This window comes from Ceratotherium simum, chromosome 1, assembly GCF_057802395.1.
Source record: "Ceratotherium simum simum isolate JZ-2026a chromosome 1, ASM5780239v1, whole genome shotgun sequence".
Lineage (NCBI taxonomy): Eukaryota > Metazoa > Chordata > Mammalia > Perissodactyla > Rhinocerotidae > Ceratotherium > Ceratotherium simum.
The window spans coordinates 18,436,994-18,460,017 of NC_141900.1; the positions used below are offsets into that span (position 1 = coordinate 18,436,994).

General features: G+C 36.2%; 1 protein-coding gene across 2 annotated transcripts in view; it reads left to right on the plus strand.

Moving 5' to 3' along the window:
• Positions 1 to 23,024, plus strand: part of COG5 (component of oligomeric golgi complex 5) — a 373,883-nt gene that overhangs the window by 283,901 nt on the left and 66,958 nt on the right. For both annotated transcript variants that reach the window (XM_014794462.2, XM_087438009.1), the window contains exons 13-14: positions 8,713 to 8,874; positions 10,813 to 10,912. In XM_014794462.2, coding sequence (XP_014649948.1) covers positions 8,713 to 8,874; positions 10,813 to 10,912 — 262 coding nt within the window. The remainder of the gene's footprint in view (positions 1 to 8,712; positions 8,875 to 10,812; positions 10,913 to 23,024) is intronic.

Here is a 23,024-nt window from a genome sequence, read left to right on the forward strand (position 1 = left end):
CTGTTTGTTGGCATGTTAAGAATTTTGTCTTTTATTTTTATTATAAATTAGAAATTAGGAATATGCTAATCTTCTAAGTATTTGTAATGATTATTATTTATTTGTATACTTTAAAAGACTTTGCAACGCTTTTAATTGAAGAAGTCAAATTTAATCCTTTGTTGAAGCCTTGTTCCAAACTCAAATCCGTTTTAAAGTATAATACCAAATAGGGTGAGTAGAAGCTAGAAGATGAGCATATGTGGTCATTATCTTTTAATTGATATTATAATATACCTACAATAAAATCAGACAGCATCATTATTGATGGATCACTGGCATAAGTGTGATTTAAAAGGAACTGGTATGTTCAGGAAGTGTAGGAGAAATAAGTCTTAAGCTGGGATAGATTCTCAGTCTGGTAGGAAAAAACTGAGTACAGTCAAAATTAAACCTGAAAATCTCTTTGATAAGTACAATATATGTAGCCATATTTAGGAGCCACATTGGAAAACAATATACCATCTCAATCAGTTTAAAGTAGCCAGCTTATCCTCCTAAACTGAAAAAGAGTATTATTTTCAAATTTCTGTTTGAGCACCAAAGCAATTGATTGGCCTGTACATCTTCTTTAAACACTAGAATCATATTTATTGCGACAACTGACTCAGGTAACAGCAGATTCTTATCACCTACCTTGTAAGAAAAATGTTGGATAGATTCATGAGTGCTATTTAAATGTTTGTTTCTCTTTCTACTTTTTTTCTAAATACTTAGAGTTGAATTGTATCCACTGTAGTAAGAAGTTCTGACTAGTAAAATACAGAATGTAGAAGTTTAGACTGGCAAAATAAGTGGCATGTGCGATAGAATGAGACTATCTTGTTCTCTTCAGTTACTCTTTTATGCTAAAAATGGAGATTAGTTAAGGACTAATGGAAGAGGACTGAACCAATGTCTGTTATCTACAAAGATCTAATAATGTATTAAGTTTTTTAAAAAGTATGTAAAATAGCATAGATACTATCATTCTATTTCTGGCTTAATTTTGTTTTTTAATTCATATGCTTCCACTAAAAAAGGTCTGGAAATATACTCAGCAAGTGGTAATAGTGGTTTATTTCCAGGAGGTAGAATTTTTATGTTGTATTTTCTGCTTTTATTTAAAATGAGTATATGTTACTCGTGGAGGGGGAAAAGGAAATAAATTCAGTGGAGAGGAGAAAATCAGAGTGGAAAAAATCTCTGTGTTTTGACTAATAGGACATCATCGTTACCCTTTGGAGACTAAATTCAGTAAAGTAGTTGGTGGGAAAGAGGAGGTATGACCCATGTTCTAAGAAGCAAAAAAATCATGAGGGTAGTAAGGAAGCAAATGCAATGGGTTTTACTTCTTTTGAGAAGTAAGGCAGAGAAGAAAACATAAATTTGACCATGTTAGCTGAGCCAAAGGAAAGTTTTTTTGTTTGTTTTTAATGATAGAGGGAGAGTTGAGAGTTATAGATAGAAGTAGCCAGTGGAAAGAAAAAGAGATAGCAGATGCAAGAAAGAAAAGAGGTAATAAATGGACTTAGGCCCTAGAAAAATCAGAAAACAATCAAGACACAAATAACCAGGTTAGCATTTTTCATCATTCAGTGTTCATGCTGAATTTTCGATAGTGGTCATTGCTATGAAGAAATAAAACAAGATAATGTGATAGAGTGCCTTTTAAAGGGTGGTCAGGGAAGACCTCTGTGAGAAGGTGGCATTTGACCTGAGATCTAAATAATGTGAAGAAGTCAACTATAGAAGATTTAGAGTAAGATTTTTGTAGGCAGAGAGAAAAGCAAATTTAGAATCCTTGAGAAAATTAAGTTGGGTAGGTTTGAGGAATAGAAAGTTGGAACACAGTGCATGAAGAAGAGAGGGGTATAAAATTGGGTCAGAGAGGAAAGGAAATGTAAGATCATGTAGAGCTTTATAGGCCATGATATGAGGTTTAGAATTTATTCAAATACAGTGGAAATCATTGCTTTTAAACAGAGGAATCATGTGAATTGATAAACATTTTTTAATTAGCACTCTGGCTTCTATGTGGACAACTAAGGGGGAGGGTCACCAAAGAGAAGGGGAAATAGGAAATGGAAGCTGTTTTGTATCCAAACAAGAGATGGTAATGACTTGAATTAGGAGGAACAGATGAGTTGGTAAGAATTGGTCAGATTGGTTCAAGATACGTTTTAGAGCGCAAGCCAATAGAACTTGCTGATAGATTAAATTTGAGAGGAAAAGAAGAATCAAGGATATGCTTGTACAAGTTGAGAGAAGACTGTTAAGACTGGAAGACATTGTTTCTTTTATGCAGTGTTAAATTAAGGTTTTTCCTTTGAAACTGTTGAATTGAAGATTCAAACAGAGCTGTTGAAAAGGTAGTTGAATGTGAATCAGGGCTGGAAATACATATTTGGGAGTCATCATCATATTGATTTTTTTAAATTATGAGATTGGAGGAGATTCCACAAGGAAGATGTATATAAGGAGAAAAGAGAATTCTGGCCCAAGATGGGCACTCCAAAAATTTATAGATTGGGCAGAGTGGCAGCCTGCAGAGGAAAGTAAGACAGGAAAAGATGATGAGATAGGAGGAAAACTCAAAATGGTGTGGAACCCCAAAGAATGAGTTCATTTAAGTTGGAGGAGGAATAGTCAATATGTCACATGCTACCGAAAAGTTGAAGATTAGGACTGAGAATTACCTCTTGATAGAGCAAAATAAGGTTGTTGGATGCCTAGATGTGGAATGGTAGCTATAAAAGCATTACAGTCATACATTGCACAACGACATTTTGCTCAATGATGGACCACATATATATGACGACAGTGGTCCCATAAGATTAGTACCATATAGCCTAGGTGTGTAGTAGGCTATACCATAAAGGTTTGTGTAAGTACACTCTATGATGTTCCCAAAAGAATGAAATCGCCTGATGACGCGTTTCTCAGAATTTACCCCCCTTGTTAAGTGATGCATGACTGTATTAGAATTGATTAAAGACAGAATGGGAGAAGGTCAACTTCTGGCATGATAGCATTCCCCTACTCGACTAACCCACTCCCCAGTAAAACTGGTGAAAACTATTAAAAATCAACAATTGGAAATGGTCCTAAAAGCAAACAGCAAATGAAAAATCATCTATTTAAGAAAATCTATGAAAATTCTATAACAAAGAATTCTGTAAGAGTCTGTGATGTTTGAACCAAGACTGTTTCCTCTCTCCCTCCTCCCAGCTCAGCAAGGCATAGACTCCACTCCAGACTGCAGCAACCAAGAACAAAAGGCTCCCTCTCCCACCAACTCCCAACTGGAGGGCTTTCTTCCAGGGAGGAGCAGAAACTCAGCATTTCTCATCCTGCCCTAAGCTGCCTGTAGCCTAGGCTAAGTTTAAGGCAAGTGAGATCAAGAGGTGGGTGCTCCCTTGTTGTGCCCGACTCCCACTCAAGGAGTGGAGTTTCTGCCTTGTTGTGGCTCCCTGAAAATACTGGGGCCCCAATAAATCTTCCCTCGACTTTTGAAATGGTGGTTCCATGCCAGGAAAGGCAAGTTAAGAGGACCGGCTGCCCACCTCCACCAAGTTCCTAGAAGGAATTGTCCCACAGAGAGAAGCTTGCCATTTTCTCCACCCCCAGCTCCAGAGCCCTGGCATAAAGATTTTGCCTGGGGAAGAAGCAGACAGTAAAACAATTAACTCCTAATCTTTTCCCCAAAGTAACTGACTTCATTTGCAACAGAGCCTGGAGAAGTTTAAAGCTGAGGATACTCTCAAGAACAGTGGAGGGGCGGCCCGGTGGTGCAGGTGGTTAAGTGCGCGCACTGGGCTGCGGGGCCCGGGGTTCGCCGGCCCAGATTCTGGGCGCGCACCGGCGCACTGCTTGCCAAGCCATGCTGTGGCAGTGTCACATATAAAGTGGAGGAAGATGGGCATGGATGTTAGCCCAGGGCCAGTCTTCCTCAGCAAAAAAAGAGGAGGATTGGCAAGATGTTAGCTCAGGGCTGATTGCCTCACAAAAAAAAAAAAACAAACTGTGGAGCTTGTGGTGAAAGGCAATGGGGAGGATATTCATGAATCTAACGAAGATACAGACTAGACTATAGACCAACTAGCTCTTAGGGTAGATCCAGGGAATAAAACAATTGGGAGGAGGTCTTAGGGGTCAGAACAAATATCAAACATGACCTCAGAAACTATTCTATTAAAGGAGCTATAATTAGATTGGGTTAGTTTGTAAAGGAATTTATGCTCCAAGGTATTGTTGAAAACAATAGATCAATCTGCTGGCAATTAGTGGAGTTCAGCAGCTGGGTGTGGTCAGGGGAAGAGAGGAAAGAGAACCCTGCCAGTACCACTGTCATCCCAGGGTGACTATGGGCATACCCAAAGCTGTGCCTCGCTGAGGTGCAACATCAGAGGCTTAACACTGTGGCGGAGAAATAGACCTCACTAAAATAATACAGGTAGTCACTAAACAAATAAACAAGAAAATAACAGTAATAAGCCCCTGAGGTGAGGAGGACCAATCCCCAGAGTTGCTGTAATTTATTATGTAAAATGTCCAGTTTCCAACAAAAATTATGAGGCATACAGAGAAACATGAAAGTGTGACCCATACAGCACCGTGGTGGCGTAGTGTTAAGTTTGCGTAGTCTGCTTTGGCAGCCCGGGGTTCGTAGGTTTGGATCCCAGGCGCGGACGTACACACTGCTCATCAAGCCATGCTGTGGTGGCATCCCACATACAAAATAGACAAACATTGACACAGATTTTAGCTCAGGGACAATCTTCCTCACCAAAAAAAAAAAAAAAAAAAATGTATGACCCATACACTAGGGAAAAAAAGCAAGTAACAGACACTGCCTGTGAGAGTAACCAAATGTCGGATTTAACAGAACAAGACTTCAAAGTAGCCATTATAAATATGTTCACAGAACTAAAGGAAATCATGATTAAAGAAGTACAGGAATATATGACAGCAATGTTGCATCAAATAGAGAATATCAATAAAAAGATAGAAATTATAAAAAAGAATCAAATGGAAATGCTAGATTTGAATAGTACAATAACTGAAATTTAAAAAATCACTAGAGGGGGTCAACAGTAGATTTGAACTGGCAGAAAAAAGAATTAGTCAGCTGGAAGCTAGGTTGATAGAGATTATGCAGGCCAAAGAACAAAGAGAAAAAAGAATGAAAAAAAATGAATAGAGCCTCGGAGAAATGTGAAACTGGTAAAAACATCAACATGTATGTAACGGGAGTACTGCAAGAAGAGGAGCGAGAGAAAGAAGAATAAATACTCAAAGAAATAATGGCTGAAAACTTCCCAAATTTACTGATAAACAATAGGCTACACATGGTCCAGGAAGCTCAGCAAACTCCAAGTAGGATTAACTCAGAAAGAACATAAACAAGCACGTCATGGTAAAAATGCCGAAAGACAAGGAGAAAATCTTGAAAGCAGCAAGAGAAAAACTGCTCATCACTTAAGGGAGCCCCCATAAAATTTACAACTGACTTCTCAGCAGAAACAAAGGAGGTCAGAAGGTAGTGGGCTCAAAGTGCTCAAAGGAAGGAACTGTGAAGCAACAATCCCATATCCAATACAGCTATTGGATGCAATAAATTGCTCATAATAGAAATGAAGACTTGGCTAGATAAACAAAAACTGAGAGAATATGTTGCTAGCAGACCTAATTTATAGGAAATACTAAAGGGAGTTCTTCAGGCTAAAGGCAAGTCATCCCAGCTGGTATTTCAAAACCACACAAAGAGCACCAGTAAAGATAATTATGAAATTATAAAAGACCCTATAAATGCATATTTTTCTTTCTTCTCTTAACTGATTTAAAATGCAATTGTATAAAATATGTATAGAATGTATTATTGTTCCTACAACATATTGAAATGTAATATATGTATATACATTTGCCAGTAACAGCATAAAGGATGTAGGTAGGAGCAAAGCTGTAATGTGCTAAGGAGATGATGACAGATGGTAGAGTAATAACAATCACAATTTCTTGCTGGGTTTGTAATATTAATAGACATAATATATATAGCAATAATTGACCACAAATATAAAATACTTAGGAAGAAATTTAACAAAAGAAGTATAAAATTTATCCTCTGAAAACTACAGAATATTGTTGAAAGAAACTAAAGATTTAACTAAATGGAAAAACATCCCATGTTTGTGGATCACAAGACTTAACATTGTTAAGGTAGCAATACTTTCCAAACTGAAAAGTGGAATTCCAGGTTAGTAACATGCGCTCAGGTCTCTTGAAATTAAGGGGTTTGCATAAATGTTTAATAGATACAATATACTTTTTCTCTTCAATACTTGGGCAGCTTAGTGGCAGATACAGAGACCATCTAAATAAGATTTTCTTAGTAAGAGCTTTGAAAGGAAAGCGGGTTAGAAAAATCAGGATGCTGATGAGGGCACCTTGAAATGGTTGGCTGAGGGTAAAGAAGGACGTAAGACCTGGTGGGCTGAATGGAGAATGAGAGTCAGAAAGGGTTCCATGGTATTGGTTACAGTGAGGTCAAAGAGCAAGTTCTTCTGAGTAAAATCTAGCACCTTTATTGATATACAGAGCCTGGCATAATTTGTTCCGTCTGTTTTCTCTTTGACTCCATCTTGTACCACTCTCCTGTCATTGAAGTGCTCTGCTCCTCTGACTTTTTGGCAGACACAGCCAAGTCTGGGCCTTTTCGGGGCCTTTGCACTTGCTGCTCTCTCCTCATAGAAAGCTCGTACCCTGGAAATCTGTATAACTTGCTCCCTCTTTTCCCTCAGGTCTTCTCATTAAGGCTTCCCTTGCCTCATCATATCTAAAATTAGATGAAAAAAAGAGAAAAAGACCTAAACATATTCTCTCTGGCTTCCTTCCTTCAATTTTTTTTTAGAACTTATCACTCTATCATATTTGATATTTAATAACTCATTTTAAAATGTTTGCTTTTGTGTGTATCTCTCTTACTAGCATACAAACTTGAAGAGGACAGGGGATTTTTTTTTTTAACCAACTTCACTGCTATGTTTCCTATGTCTAAGAAGTACCTGGCAAGTTGTAGAGACTTAATAGTATCTGTGGGAGGGCAGGAGATAGAGGAAAGTGGGCATGTGGAAAGTTGTCTTCAAGTTTGGAGATCTTAGGGGTGGAGCAGTTCAAAATGATGACTCAAATATGGAAGCTCCATAGTAAGGCTGAAATAAAGGTAGACTCTCTACAGGACAGGTTTTAGAAAAGTTACCTGTTTTGACGTTGTAATCACCAGGAATCCTTACAGCAGATTTGGAGACAGGAAGAGTGTTAGTACTTATAATTCAGGGCTGAAATTTCTGCGGAAGAGGGAAGAGGCTTCTTAAGGTCAGTAAATGACAGGAGCAAAAATAGAGAAGACATTTAAATGGCTGGCATGTACCTCAATAGAGGAGTGCCTCAGATGGACTTAGACACTAGTTTTCTCTGTTCTGTTGTGGTCTTTCTATCTTCATCTATTACAGAGGTTATCATGGTTAGCACTTTACCTGCACATTGCACTAGACTGTGAAGCACTTTTAATCTGTATCTTCCCAGCACTTAACAAGGACCTGGTACATAGTATTCTCAGTAAATATGTGTTGAGTGTAATACTTATTGAATGAGAAAGTGTTAAGAGATAACTATGGAATTAGCGTGAAGGAGCCAAGAGCATTCTGACCTCTAGGTCTTGTCAGTTGACCAGAAAGGGTGGGACAAGGAGAGAGCCAGATTTCATATACATGAAGGAGCAGGTCAAATGTTTTCAAGGTTAACATTTAGGATGAAGGGGGATTTGTTGGGGGAAAAAAAAAAAAGACAATGGAAGGGCTGGTAGAAGGATCATAAATACAGGCAATGGGAGAAGATATGGAGTTAATTATGTAAGAAAGCAGATGGAAATAATGGTTGTAGACATTTGTGGTAATTGTCAGAGGAAAAATATAAGACCCGATAGTTGGACTGCTAAATGAAAATCAACACAAATAATTGAAGATATGGGAGGACTAAGGAGGAAAGAAGTGTTTAGTAGGCTAAGTTTTAGTTTGTGAAAAATATTGTAAAATAAATTAGCTTGGAACTCCAATTAGGAGTATTTATGTGATTATAGGACTTTCACAAATACTTCTTATTTTGTCCTCATTCTTGAGAGTAGCAGTTTTGGCATGAGAAGGCTGATAAAAACCTCGACCTGTACACTTCCCTCTCAGACAGTGAGCTTTGTGGGAGATGGCAGCTGTATGGGAAAAGGGTTGAGCTAGTGGAGCAGGTCTCTGCAGACTCGCTTCTCTCGTGTATGCTTGGATGCTCTATAAAAACAGGATTTGCTAAATAAAGGCATAGCCCCATTACAATTAATAAGATTTTACAGTGTTATTCTTTTAATTTCAAGTGACAGACTTACTACAGTAGGTACTGGTGCATGTTATATTACATTTATATCTAGGACTTATATATAAATTAAAATGTTTAGTCCTTAATAAATGTTTAATTATGAAATGCATTTGTAAATATATTTATAAATTTTTAAACAAATTGTTTCTTTTTTTCATATAGAGTTACATTTTATGTACTGGATATGTTTTTAAGAAAAGTATTTATAGCCTGATACAATAGCATTTATCCTGTATAATTTAAGTTCATTTTTAATAAATTTTGTTCCTACAGTCCAGAAAAGGCTTTGAAAGACTCACTACAACCATATGAGGCTGCTTATCTATCAAAATCCTTATCTCGACTCTTTGATCCTATCAATTTGGTTTTTCCTCCTGGTGGTCGGAATCCTCCTTCTGCAGATGAACTTGAAGGTATCATTAAAACTATAGCAAGGTAGGTATTTTTTATATACTAATGGCATACCATAAAATGCCTACCACATTTGTTAGTAGTGTATGATAGCAGTACATGTTTAATTTATCTCAAATTACTCAAGTAATTAGTCCTGCAATTAAATCAAGAGTTTTGCAGTGAATGAGTGCACATGTAGTAAGTACATGAGATTCCAATTAATAAAACCATTTAAATAGAGTCTAAAAATAGTCTGTTATAATTATTCTGTATCTTGTCAAGGATGCAAAGTAAACCTAATTCTTTATGCCATAGTAAATTTCTAATATTACACAGAAAAATAAGTATAAAAAGAATTTTACAAATTGAGAAGCTAAAGCATGGAGGTTAATGCTTTTTATCTTAAATCCAGAAAGTACTTCATGGCATACACAGGATTATAATCCTGACTAGCCTACTTGTGTTTGCTATTTTAAGCTTTCTAACTAAGTGAATGTGACAGCTTTTAAAACTCTCAAAAGGGCAAGTATTCTAGCAGAGGTGCTGCCTGAGTGCTTGCAGACAATGTAATTATACTGCTGCCTTTAGACGTTTGCAGTTACTCAGATTAATTTGAAGTTGAGACTATCTCAGTTCCTGTCATAACTAATAAGTTGTCATAACAGTAGGTCTGTATATTTATAGGTGAGCATTTTGAGGAGTGAAAGTAGTAGTTAGGCAATATAGGACCAAGGTATAGAAATGTCTAGATCCTTTTAGACTATAAATGTAAGGATAGTGATTCTGAGGCATGTGAGAGTAAGACTGCAAAGCCACAGGTATAATACACGTAAGCGTATCTCTAGCTGCAGACCTTCCTATACAGTGTCTAAACTGCCCAGCATCATGATCTTAAATCTCTCCACAATTATCTTGACTTTTCAAAGTCCTGACTCTAGATTTTTTTACCCTAATGTCTCCGTTATTTGTGTAGTTTGGTAGTCCAGGATTCCACTTGATCTCTTTGACCTGTTTATGGAAATGTTAAAGAGGTGTCTCTCCCATTCCTCTCTGCAGCTTGACAAATCAAATGTAATGTGGAGCTTGAAGAAGCATACTTAACACCAGTGTTTAAGAGAATTTAAAAGTGAACATTAATAAAATTTTGTCTCACTGTTATATGAAAGTGCATTTTGTCACATAGTATGTACTAGTGTTGTTTCTAAGTTCTTCACTTTCTTTATAAAGAATCTGGTAAGTGCTGAGATTTATTCTGCTACTTCAGAGACAATAATTGCTTTTCTTGCTTGCTACCTGTATATGGGTTTTCGTGCAATTTTTAACTCCTAATATTCTTTCCATGGTCTTAATAAACACTTTTTTTTGGCAGTCAGCTCAAATGTCTCAATTAATCTAATGTTAAAGTTAAAAATAATTATGACAAAGAAATACTTTAAGAATCTAAATTTTTAAAATTTCAAATTAAATCCTTATTATGCTTTTGATGTATTTAAAAAGCTACTCGGTACAAATAGCATGAATTGGCATAATTTCTACAGAAACTGAGTATCTTTCTGTACTATGTGTAATTTATATTTTTAGCCTGTGCCCTTCCAAGGTCATCATTTCCATGCAAGAGCTGTCATTTCCCTGCAGATGTCTGTGAAATGCAGTGTCTCTAATTGCACTTATCAGTATTAACAAGAGAGCTACTTTAAAAATCTGTACACAATTTATTCTCTTAATCACAGTGCGAACCCACACATGATCTGCTTTTATTATTGAGAAACTGGTCATTAACCAAGTCATCTCAAAGCACTTTTTTCTAATGCTGAATTTAGGAGGGAAAGTGAAACAATGCAACCAGTTCTTGGAAGCAGTCAGTGAAATCTATAAAAAGAATCACCACATTGCTTTATTGGGTTTAGGTTTATACGTTGCTCTTTACTTTGGTGATGAATTATGTTGCTAATAATTAAAGTCTGTTTTTGTTTTCTCCAGCGAACTAAATGTAGCTGCTGTTGATGCAAACCTCACATTAGCTGTGTCAAAAAATGTGGCAAAGACCATCCAGTTATATGGTGTAAAATCGGAGCAGCTTGTAAGTGATATCCCTTCTGGAAACTTTCATAATTTTGTTCAATGTTACCAATTATGCAATATTTGACTAACTGTAAATATTGAATTTACTAAATATTAATTTACTGGCATTTTTACTTAAGTGAAATTTTGAATTTTTCTGATGAATTTAAACCAGAAAAAGTGTTACATTAAAAATAGCCCTCTTGGGGTTGGCCCCGTGGCCTAGTGGTTAAGTTTGGTGTCCTCTGCTTCAGTGGCCTGAGTTCAGTTCCCAGGCTCGGACCTATACCACTTGTCAGCGGCCGTGCTCTGGTGGCAACCCACATACAAAATAGAGGAAGATTGGCACGGATATTAGCTCGGGGTGCATATTCCTCAGCAAAAAAATAGCCCTCCTACCATTGTCATACTTTCAGAACACAGGCAGGTTTTATAAGGCTTTTTAAAAAATACATGTGCTACTTTATGGGCTAATTATATATATTTTTAAATATAATTATTTCAGATTGATCAAATTTCCCAACTCATGTGTCTGCTTACTCCAGATATCATTCACACAGTTACCTAGTGTGAAATTGACTTAAAATTGTAGTAGAAAAAATGTTGATTTACTTTCTAAAGGTTCTAACCCTAGAGCATGGAAATTTAACTCTAAAATTATTTTATTTGAAACAGCTGTTTGCATGTATTTAAAATAATAGCTACACAGGCACACCTGATGGCCTAGTAGTTAAAGTTTGGCGTGCTCCACTTTGGCGGCCCGGGTTCAGTTCCTGGGCACAGAACCACACTACATGTCTGTCAGTAGCCATGCTGTGGTGGTGGCTCACATAGAAGAAGCAGAGGACTTACATCTAGAATATACAACTATGTACTGGGGCTTCGGGGAGGAAAAAAAAAAAAGAGGAAGATTGGCCAAAGATGTTAGCTCAGGGTGAGTCTTTTTTTTTTTTGTGAGGAAGATCAGCCCTGAGCTAACATCCATGCCAATCCTCCTCATTTTGCTGAGGAAGACTGGCCCTGGGCTAACATCTGTGCCTACCTTCCTTCACTTTATACGGATCGCTGCCACAACATGACCTGACAAGCCCTGCATCAGTGCGTGCCCAGGATCCGAACCCGGGCTGCCAGCAGCGGAGCACACGCACTTAACCACTACGGCACTGGGCCAGCCCCATGAGTCTTTCCCAGCCAAAAAAAAAAAAAAAGTGAATTGTTAAAAAATAATAATAATAAAATAATAGCTACATAACTTAATCATAATCTTAATCTATATATTAGTGTTTTAAAGTTAAGCACATCTATTTAACTAGTATATTATGTATGCTAACTGAAATCCAAAGAATAAGGCTTTAGTGTATTTTTAACTGTCATTGATGGACTACTTTTAGAGGATATGCCAAAATCTCATATCTCTACTATCTTTATAGGGGTAGCCAACCATGTTTTCAGTTTAGTCTCTCTGACTGCTCCCAGTTGAAACGTTGTAAAATGAAGTATTCTGGTTTTACTTATATCTTAGTAGTCCCAGTTGATTCTGGAATAATTTTTAGGGTAAGTTGGTAAAAAATTGAAGATATTTGCAAAAATGATCCTTGGTGGTAACAGCCCTATCACGAGGCTTCCTACTTTCAGTTCCAATAGATGGCCAGATTTTGTTTGTATATTAATATGGTGCTATTTTTCATTCTGTTGTTCTTGCAGCCTTGACAGATAATTTAGAAGCATCTTTTTTAAACTTTGTTTTTGAAAACTAGCCCTACAGGGACTGTGAAAGCTCTTTGTAGGTAATGAGATGGCTAATTTTTCTCTCAAACTTTTTAAATAGAAGTTTTATTATAATGTTTGTTGCTTTAAAAAACATGGTTTATTGTGATAAATGAAATTCAGTATTATATCCAATAGAGTTTAGTGTAATTACTGAAAATGTCAGGGGAAAAAATCCTTATGAGATGGTCCCACCTGAGAACAACAACATAAGGAAGAGCCAGCATATATATAGAAAGTATTTTGTTTTTCTGCAGCAGGAGGGGCAGTGGTAATGGTAACATGTGACTTCAGTTAAGGCGGTAATGGCAAAAGGCTTTGACAAAATTAAAATATATCAACAGAGATTTGATTCAATTGATACTGCTGGTTGAATAGTCTGTGACCCTAAATTACTCAGGCTTACCAAACCTACAATGCTAAAGGTTAACAGAAAGTCATTGACTTCAAAAATTTTTTAAGTGAATTTTTTTTCAAAAGTAATTTTACTTTTCAACTTTCATGTTAGTGTGTAAAGAAAGCCTAAGCATTAAATAAGATTATAAAAAACATATGCTTTATTTTTAAAATATATTATTAATGACAGCATTTTAGTGTTCATTTCTTATTTTTTGGCTGTTAATGCTATTTCTGTTACTCCCCTATATTTTTAAATTTGACATGTTTTGTTCTTTGATCTTCCCATATTCCTATTCTTTTAGAATTATTTCACTGAAAACATTTAGAGGAAAATAGCCAAATATTAAGTCTTTAATGAGAGAGAGACATGAAACAGATTTTTAAGTAGAATATCTATTCTATCTGTACATGGAAATGTTGACTTGAAATTTGGTGTGATAACTAAGTCTATAAATGGAGTATTCTTTTTATAGATGAAAAATTTAAGCCTCAAGTCCACAAGGTTGAAAAGTGACAGAAATCAGATCATTAATGGAATGTTCAAGCAGTGAGATAAAAGAAAGCTAGAATCTTAAAGACAAGCTTGTTTTCAAAAAGGGTGACTTGAAAATACAAAACTTGAAATGTAGAATGAGCAGCTTTCCAGAACCCTAAGTTTATTTCCCTAAAGGTTAGTTGTGGAAGTTTCTTGGCTATCAGAACATTGTAGTATACTTAACTATAGCTTGAATTCACACCATGAGAAAGGCTCATGAAAGGATTTTTCAAGTTGATCCTTTCTGTGGGCCATCTTTCTGGTCATCTAAACTCGCTATGGATATTTGGATATGTTCTTCCACATACCTACGAAAACTATATTTCTTTTCCACCTCATTATTTTAATGTTCTAGTGTATTGAGGAATATAACATATATAAATTATATATGTATAGTACATATATGCTTATAAATAACCTGAAATTATTTTATCATTGTATAGGTATTATTTTATTTAAGGTTTTTCTGTTATTAATGACCAGTTATGTGTCATACAAACCTAAACCTCTATAGGGACAAATCCTTAAATCCTTTTTTGTTACTCTTAAATAGTACCAGGGAATTCATTTTTTAAGGTTAGAGTAGGGCCATAAAACTAACTGCCATTATTAAGCATTTATAGTGGCTTGGATTATGCTAAGCCATTTACATGTGTTATCTCATTTATTTCACAACAATCTTATGAAATGGAAGTATCAATATCTGCCACTACAAAATGTGGAAATAGGGTGAGAAAGGTTAGTAGCATGCCCAATATAGACTGCTAAAAGTAGAATGCCAGCTAGAAAGTGTTGAAACTAGCATTCAAACTCAGATTTGACTCTAGACCAAGCTTTAAAACTCTCTTTTATCTCAGCACAAATACATCTTTCCTTTTTATTTAAGAAAAGTGGGATTATGCTGTACCAATTGATTTGTCATTTACTTATTCACTTTACAGTGACTAGAGATCTATGCCTACTATTTTAATACATACATAATGTATTTTATCTATGTGTCATAGTTTATTTAACTTCTGTGTTCCTAATGGGTAGTGTCTTGGTCCATTCAGGCTGCTATAACAAAATGCCATAAACTAGGGGCTTATAAACACCAGCAATTTATTTATCACAGTTCTGGAGGCTGGGAAGTCCAAGATCAAGGCACCAGCAGATTCGGTGTCTGGTGAGAGCCCCTTTCCTGGTTCATAGATGGCTGTCTTTTCCCTGTAACCTCACAGGTTGGAAAGGGCAAGGGGGCTTTCTCTTTTATAAGGGCACTAATCCCATTCATGAGGGCTCTGCCCTCATGACCTAATCACCTCCCAAAGTCTCCACCTCCTAATGCTATCACCCTGGGCATTAGGTTTCAATATGTGAATTGGAGAGGTTACAAACATTCAGGTGATAGCAGATATTTAGATGGTCTAGTAGTTTTGTTTAGAAATAACAAGTATTTAGCCTTGAGTTCTCACGTTATAAGCAATAGGGTTATAAGCAATAGGTTATAAGCAATAGAGTTATAAGCAATAGGGTTCACTTCCTCTACTAAGTATTTAATTTAGTATGTGTCTTGTGAATATCAGCCTTCTAGGTGCTCTTTTGTGAAAATGAGATCAGTGTTTTTTAGACTCTCTTCATTTAAAAATTCTTATTCATTTGTCTTGGCAGCAATTGTCAAGTTATAGTTAATTTACTAAGTAAAATTTTATGTTCAAAATACACACACACCTATAGATGTATATATCATAATATTTTATGATTGAACTGAATGAATTGATTATTTAATGGTGATATATTGGTAATTTGCTTGTATAGTTCTGAAATGTGACATTTAGAAGAAAATGTTATTAGACCTTGCTATGGCAGGTTTGAATCAATGTTTTTCTTGTCCTCTGTATGTTAAAAGGAAATTAAAATCTTAGTATATAGGGGAATTATTGTGGTACTTTTATAATTTATAGCCCATAAACTTTTGTGATATCAAAATTATAGGCAAATTAATACTAATAAATATTCCTTTTAAAAGGTAAATTGTTAGGACTTTTTCTAACAGTATTATCTGATGGTTTTAGGGAATGACATCTAGAATCTTAGTGGGTAAATGTCAAATGTTATAAAATGTGAGAAAGTAGATTGGCATTTAATTAGGTTGCAGACCATTTGAAACAATAATAGGAATGACATTTAACGGGAGGTTTCAACTTCAATGCAGTTCAGTAGCTGTGTATGAGGTCAGTAGTTCTAGATGGCAGGGTTTTTTTTTAAAGCTTTGTAAATATACACTTTATTCTTTGTATAATTTCATAAGTACTTTGGAGACTTGACATTCCTGTAATAGAAGAAAACCTACATGTGTGATATTTAAATGATGATATAGAAACATATGAGTTCAACTTTTTTAGTTTTAAAAGGATTATTTAATGCAGATTTAAATGTCATCTACTTGGATACTGCTCCATATAATATCATATGGTAATAACTTATGTTATTAACATTCAAATAAAGATAATAAAAATATTAAGTCATTTGGAAGAGTGTCTGTATTTTGTGCAGACAGATGAAACATATCAGTAGATTCTCCTAGACCAATACACTTGAGCTGTAATACAAACACACTGATCCCGTTGGGTTACCTACCCTCTTGATTCTTTACTTCCACTCTTTCTTACCTCTCTTCTTATGTTGGACTATTTTAGGATCACTCTTTCTTTCCTTTAAGATAGCTTTCTGACTTGCTTCTGAGACTTGTAAGAGTTTGATTTTCTAGGGGCTGTGCCAGGTCAGTAGTAGATGGTCATGCATATCCAAGATTTTGTAGGCCATAGTGAAGACAGAGAGAAATGTCAAACAATGGTTATTGTCATTAGGAAACATTTTTAGGAGAAAGTCAAAAATTCAAAGTCATCAAAGTCTGTCAAAGTCTGTATTAGTTATCTGTTGCCACAAGAATGTTGCATAACAGACAACCACAAAACCTGAGTGGTGTACGATAAGCATTTATTGCTCATACTTCTCAAGGCAGATGGGGAACAGGGAGGTGACTGCTGATCTCGGCTGGGTTTTCTCAAAGCAGGCTGGCTGCGGATCTAGGCTGGCATTCCGTGGTTAATGCTCTGCTCTGTTCTGCATCTCTCTAATCCTGCAGCAGGCTATCCTGGGCTTGATCTCAAGGTGAAGGCAGAGGCATAAGAGAGAAAGTATCTCTGTAAGTCTGGCTCGCCAAAACAGCCCATCTACGGTGTAATACTAAATAGCAAAGGAAGTGGATGCAGAGGATGAGGATTGGGACCAGTTATGCCATCTATCACAAAGCCAAATTGGGAGCTTGGCAAATACAGAAAAAGAGAGCTCGTGAATGTTTCTTTTTATTGCCAAAGACCAAATCTCCCTACTTGAATCCTATCAGTGTATATTAAATTTTTAAAAATATTTATTTATGTATTTTTATCTTTTATTGAGATATAATTGACTTTATATTAGTTTCAAGTGCACGACATAATTTTTTTTCTTGTGATGACAGCTTTTAAGATTTACTTTTTTAGTGACTTTGAAATATATAATACAGTATTGTTAACTATAGTCCCCCTGCTATAGATTACATCCCCAGGACTTATTTGTTTTATAAATGGAAGTTTGTACCTTTTGACCATCTTCACCCATTTTCCCACTCCCCACTCCCCTCCTCTGACAGTCATCAATCTGTTCTCTGTATCTATGAGTTTGGTTTTTGTTTTTATTTAGATTCCAGTTGTAAGTGATAGCATGCAGTATATGTCTTTCTCTGACTTATTTTACTTAGCATAATGCCCTAAAGGTCTATCCATGTTGTCACAAATGGCAGGATTTCCTTCCTTTTTATGGCTGAATAATATTCCATTGTATCTATATATTGCATTTTCTTTATCCATTCATCTGTCAGTGGACACTTAGGTTGTTTCCATGTCTTGGCTAGTGTAAATAATGCTGAATTGAACATGGGGGTGCAGATGTCTTTTCAAGATAGTAATTTCATTTTCTTCAGATAAATACCCAGAAGTGAAATTACCAGATCATATGATAGTTCTATTTTTAATTTTTTGAGGAATCTCCATACTGTTTTCCATAGTGGCTGCACCAATTTACGGTCCCACCAACAGTGCACAAGGGTTCCCTTTTCTGCACATCCTCACCAACACTAGTCATTTCTTGTGTTTTTTTGTTTTTTTTTTTTTTGCTAAGGAAGATTTGTTCTGAGCTAACGTCTGCTGCCAGTCTTCCTCTATTTTGTATGTGGGTCATCGCCACAGCACAGCTGACAAGTGGTGTAAGTCCGTCCCTGGGATCCAAACCCGGGAACCTGGGCTGCTGAGGTGGAGTGTGCAGAACTTGAACCACCAGGCCACAGGGCCTGCCCCTCTTGTCTTTTTAATAATAGCCATTCTAACAGATGTGACGTAGTATCTCATTGTGGTTTTGATTTGCATTTCCCTGATGATTAGTGATGTTGAGTGCTTTTTCACGTACCTGTTGGCCTTTTGAATATCTTCTTTGAAAAATGTTCAGATCTTCTGCCCATTTTATAATCAGATTTTTTTTTGATATTGAGTTGTATGAGTTCTTTTTATACCTCTTACCAGATACATTATTTGCAAATACTTTCTCCCAAGTGTATATTAAATTTTTTATGGCATTTGACTATCAGCTTCATAGCCAAAGAAGATGGAAGTTCATTACTATGTTAACTTACTTAATGATTTTAATTAATGTTAATATTACTTTGGGGCCAGCCCGGTGGCTTAGCAGTTAAGCATGCGCGCTCCGCTACTGGCGGCCTGGGTCCGCATCCCGGGCGCGCACCAACACACCGCTTCTCTGGCCATGCTGAGGCCACGTCCCACATACAGCAACTAGAAGGATGTGCAACTATGACATACAACTATCTACTGGGGCTTTGGGGAAGAGAAAAAGGAGGAGGATTGGCAATAGATGTTAGCTCAGAGCCGGTCTTCCTCAGCAAAAAGAGGAGGATTAGCACAGATGTTAGCTCAGGGCTGATCTCCCTCACAAAAAAAAATATATGTATGTATTACTTTGAAAAACTCATGAGCCCTTTTCTGTGTGATGATATATATTTTGACCCCTTATCACATTCTCTAATCTTTGTTCTTCTAAACCTATTTTCATTACCACAAGTGTATAATATTCAAATAATTATTTTCCCTCTTCTAATTTTTCCTTATCTCTTTCATTACAAAATATACTTTTATTTATTTTTTCCTTTATTTCAGAATGTAGATTTCTGCAATTTCTTGACAAATAGAATTTTCCACACCAACTCCAGGAAATACAAGTGGTAATTAGAGACTTGAAAAGAAATTGGCAATTGGATCTTGCCCCATAATTTTTCACTGCCATGTTAACACTTTGATATCATGAAGATTTTTTAATACGTTATTCAGCTTTTCTTGGTGTTCTCATTGACAGGATTAGTCTGAATTAGCCTGGTCCATTTTTATTGGAATTGGAAGTCTTAACGCTATTGAGCTTTTACATCTTTTCAAGCATATTAGTGATCAAGAAGAGCTTTTAATCTTATCCCTATTCCAAGGTAAAGGCATATAATTTAATTCCGTAATGAATGCTTAAAAATTATACGATTTGAAAGTATGTTTCTGGGAGAGAAAGTTATCAACGTTTAGTCAAGGTTAGGCTGTGATTCACTTAGAGCACCCTCTTCCCTAGCACACACAGACATACAAGTACATACAGCAATAAAAATATAGCCATACTCACGAGGAAGATATCAAGAAAACCTACGTTTACCTCCTAGGGTTGCTATTGGTATCAGCGTGGTGCAACATGAGGCAAGATTGCCTTGCATGGAAACAAGGCCAAAACACACTCAGGAACTGGATCTGCAGTATCGCAGTGTGAGGGGACTGAGAGCCACCAGCATTAGGTGTGGTTCTGAATTGGAGCGCTGTCGTGGGAGTGGTGGGGAGGGAGGCATGGTTGAAAGGGCAACTGTAAAACCCTCAGACATCAGGGGCAAACAGAGAGAGGAAGAAAAGACACACATATACTTCCTTTTAAAAATTAGGATGTAGGGGCTGGTCCAGGGGCGTAGCGGTTAAGTGCGAGCGCTCCACTGTGGCGGCCCAGGGTTTGGATCCCGGGTGCTCAGCGATGCACCACTTGTCAAGCCATTGCTGTGGCGGCGTCCCATATAAAATGGAGGAAGATGGGCACAGATGTTAGCCCAGGGCCAGTCTTCCTTAGCAAAAAAAGAGGAGGATTGGCGACAGACGTTAGCTCAGGGCTGATCTTCCTCACCAAAAAAAAAAAAAAAATTAGGATGCAAACTAAAATTCAGAGTTTGACTATAAAAGAATTCATTCACATCTTAGAAGCTGTTGATTGTCTTTAATTATCCTTTGCTATATCAAGCACACAGCACACTTCTGGGCAGCTTTTACTCAACTCACTAGTGTGAAGTTGTGCCTATTTAGAATATTTTCTGAGACATACCTAAAAAAATGGTGCATATGGAAAGTGTTCTTTCTGTGATAGGAATCAAGAAAATCTTCTTTCTCCTTTTTGGACAATGGTTTGAAAATTTTTTTATCGTTTTTGAGTATCTTAGGGTAGAAATTGTTAATCTGGGAGGTCTGTGAATGACGTTCAGGGAATTTGTGAACCCAAGGATATGTATGTTATCATATGTAAATTTTTTCTGGGAAGATATTGTAACAGGTTTCAAAGAGGTCTATGACTCATCCTCCCAAAATAACCGAAAAATATCTGGAAAATCTCCCAAATACTTGAAAATTAAATAACATGCATTTAAATAACTCCTGGGTCAAAAAGAGAAATGTAAAGATATGTTTTGAACTAAATAAAAATGAAAATGCAACATACCAAAATGTGGGATGCAGTTAACTTAGGGAAGTTCATAGCATTAATTGCTTATATTGGGAGGAAAAAAGGTCTCAAATCAGTGTTCCAGTCTTCTACCTCATGAAACTAGGGGGAAAAGAAAGCAAATTTAGCCCGTAGCAAGTAGAAAGAGTGAAATAAAGCTGAGAGCAGAGATCAATCAAGTTGAACACAGAAAACCAATCGAGAAAAATCAGTGAAACCAAAAGCCTGTTCTAGAATTACAAGTGACTTTTGTAAAATCAACATACATGTAGGGGAGGAAGTACTCTCCCTCTACCCTCCTGGGTTCAATAGCTGGGTCTGTGAAATAAACTGACAGTAGGCAGATTAACAGGAGAAAAAGTATACAAATTTATTAATTTTTAATAGTACATACATGAGGACATCACAGGAAAATAAAAGTGAATATCCAAAAAGGATGAAATTTGAGAGCTTATATACTGTCTTAATACGGGAAGGGGAAGGGGGAATATAGGCTACTTAGGGGAGAGTAAATGATTTTTAGGAAAGGTGAATGGACCCTTAGAAGAATAGATGGGAGATAGGATAGTTTGTAACAAAGTTCGTCTGGGTGTGATGTTGGCTTCTAGTCTCCTCTCCTCTGATGAGCGTCAGTCTTCCCTGGTTGATGAAACGCCTTGGGGAGGATTTCTGACGACTGAGGTCCTTTTGGAAGATATGCCTCTAAGCAGATGAGGTGAGTTCAGAGAAAGCCTCTCCTTGTATTTTCTGTTTTTTTAAGTGCCTTCCCCTCAAAATAAAGAGTAATATACCAAAGCAGCATATTTTGGAGTGGCATGTCCTGAACTCCTTCATATACAAGTTATACAAAAATAACTATTTCTATTTACCAATTACAAACAGAAAATAGAATTTATTTTTAAAAAATACTATTTATAGTGATGTCAGAAAATATCAAATTCCTATGAATAATTTGATAAAATATGGGCAACACTACACTGACAAGTATAAGCCTTATTGAGAAAAATTAAAGAAGAATTAAATAAATGATGGCATATACCCTATTTATAGATTGGGTGACTCAGTATTATAAACATGTCAATCAACCCTTCCAAAATTGATCTGTAGGTTCAGTGTAGCAATATACTTTATAACAATGCAGGAAGATTTGCTGTACTGGATATCAAGATGCATTGTAAACCTACAGTAATTAAGATAGTGAAGTATTAATGCGAGAGAGAGAAATAGAACACTGAGAGAGAAACGGCCCCACACATACGTGGTCACTTGCTATGTGACAAAGATGGCACTGGAGAGCAGTGGGGAAAGGATGGTCTTTTCCGTAAGTGAGGATGAGTTAGTTCAGTAGTCTTCTGGGAAAAAATGCAAGTTGATCTTCACCAGAGACAAAAATCAATTCTACATGGACTATAGATCTAAATGTGAAAGGAAAACCTAATAGAAATGCCTGCACATGTACACTAAGAGACATGTATAGCAGCATTATTTATAATAGCCCCAAACTAGAAACAATCCAAATGCCCATCAAGAATAGAATAGATACATAAATTCTGAGATATTCATCAGTGGAATACTATACAGCATTGAAAAACAAACAAATTACAGTTTATGTACATTCCTACATAATGTTGAGCAAAATATAAATATATATATATAATGTTACTGTAAATGAAATAATACTAATATGTCCTGAATGATTCCATTTATATAAAGAAGTCACCTTCCAGGAGGAAGGAAGAGATAGTGATTGAGTTGGGACCATAAGGGAGTATTTTTGGAGTGCTAGTAGTGTTTAAATTTTTTTCCTGTGGTTACAAGAGTTTTTGATTTGTGATAATTTATCTGTACGTTGATGTTTTCTTATATATTTCTATCTGCATTTTATATTTCAATTAAAAATACTTTATAACGTACTAAAGTTCGTGGGGCACAGCAAAAGCAGTTCTAAGAGGGAAGTTCATAGTGATAAATGCCTGCCTCAAGAAACAGAAGTTTCAAATAAACAACCTAACTTTACACCTCGAGGAACTAGTAAAAGAAGAATAAACAAAGCCCAAAGTTAGTTGAAGGAAGGAAATAATAAAGTTCAGAGCAGAAATAAATGAAATAGAGACTAAAAAAATAATAGAAAAGATCAATGAAACCAAGAGCTGATTCTTTGAAAAGATAAGCAAAATTGATGAACTATTAGCCAGACTCATCAAGAAAAAAAGAGAGGGGGCCCAAATAAATAAAATCAGAAATGAAAGAGAAGTTACAACCCCAACCACATAAATATGATGCATCATAAGAGATTACTATGAAAAATTACACCAACTCATTGGACAACCTAGAAGAAATGGATAAATTTCTAAAAACATGCAACCTACCAAATACTGAATCATGATGAAACAGAAAGTCTGAACAGACTGATTACTAGTAAGGAGATTGAATGAGTAATCAAAAACTTCCCAACAAAGAAAAGTCCAGGACCAGATGGCTTCACTGGTGAATTCTACCAAACACTCAAAGAAGAATCAATATTGATTCTTCTCAAACTTTTCCAAAA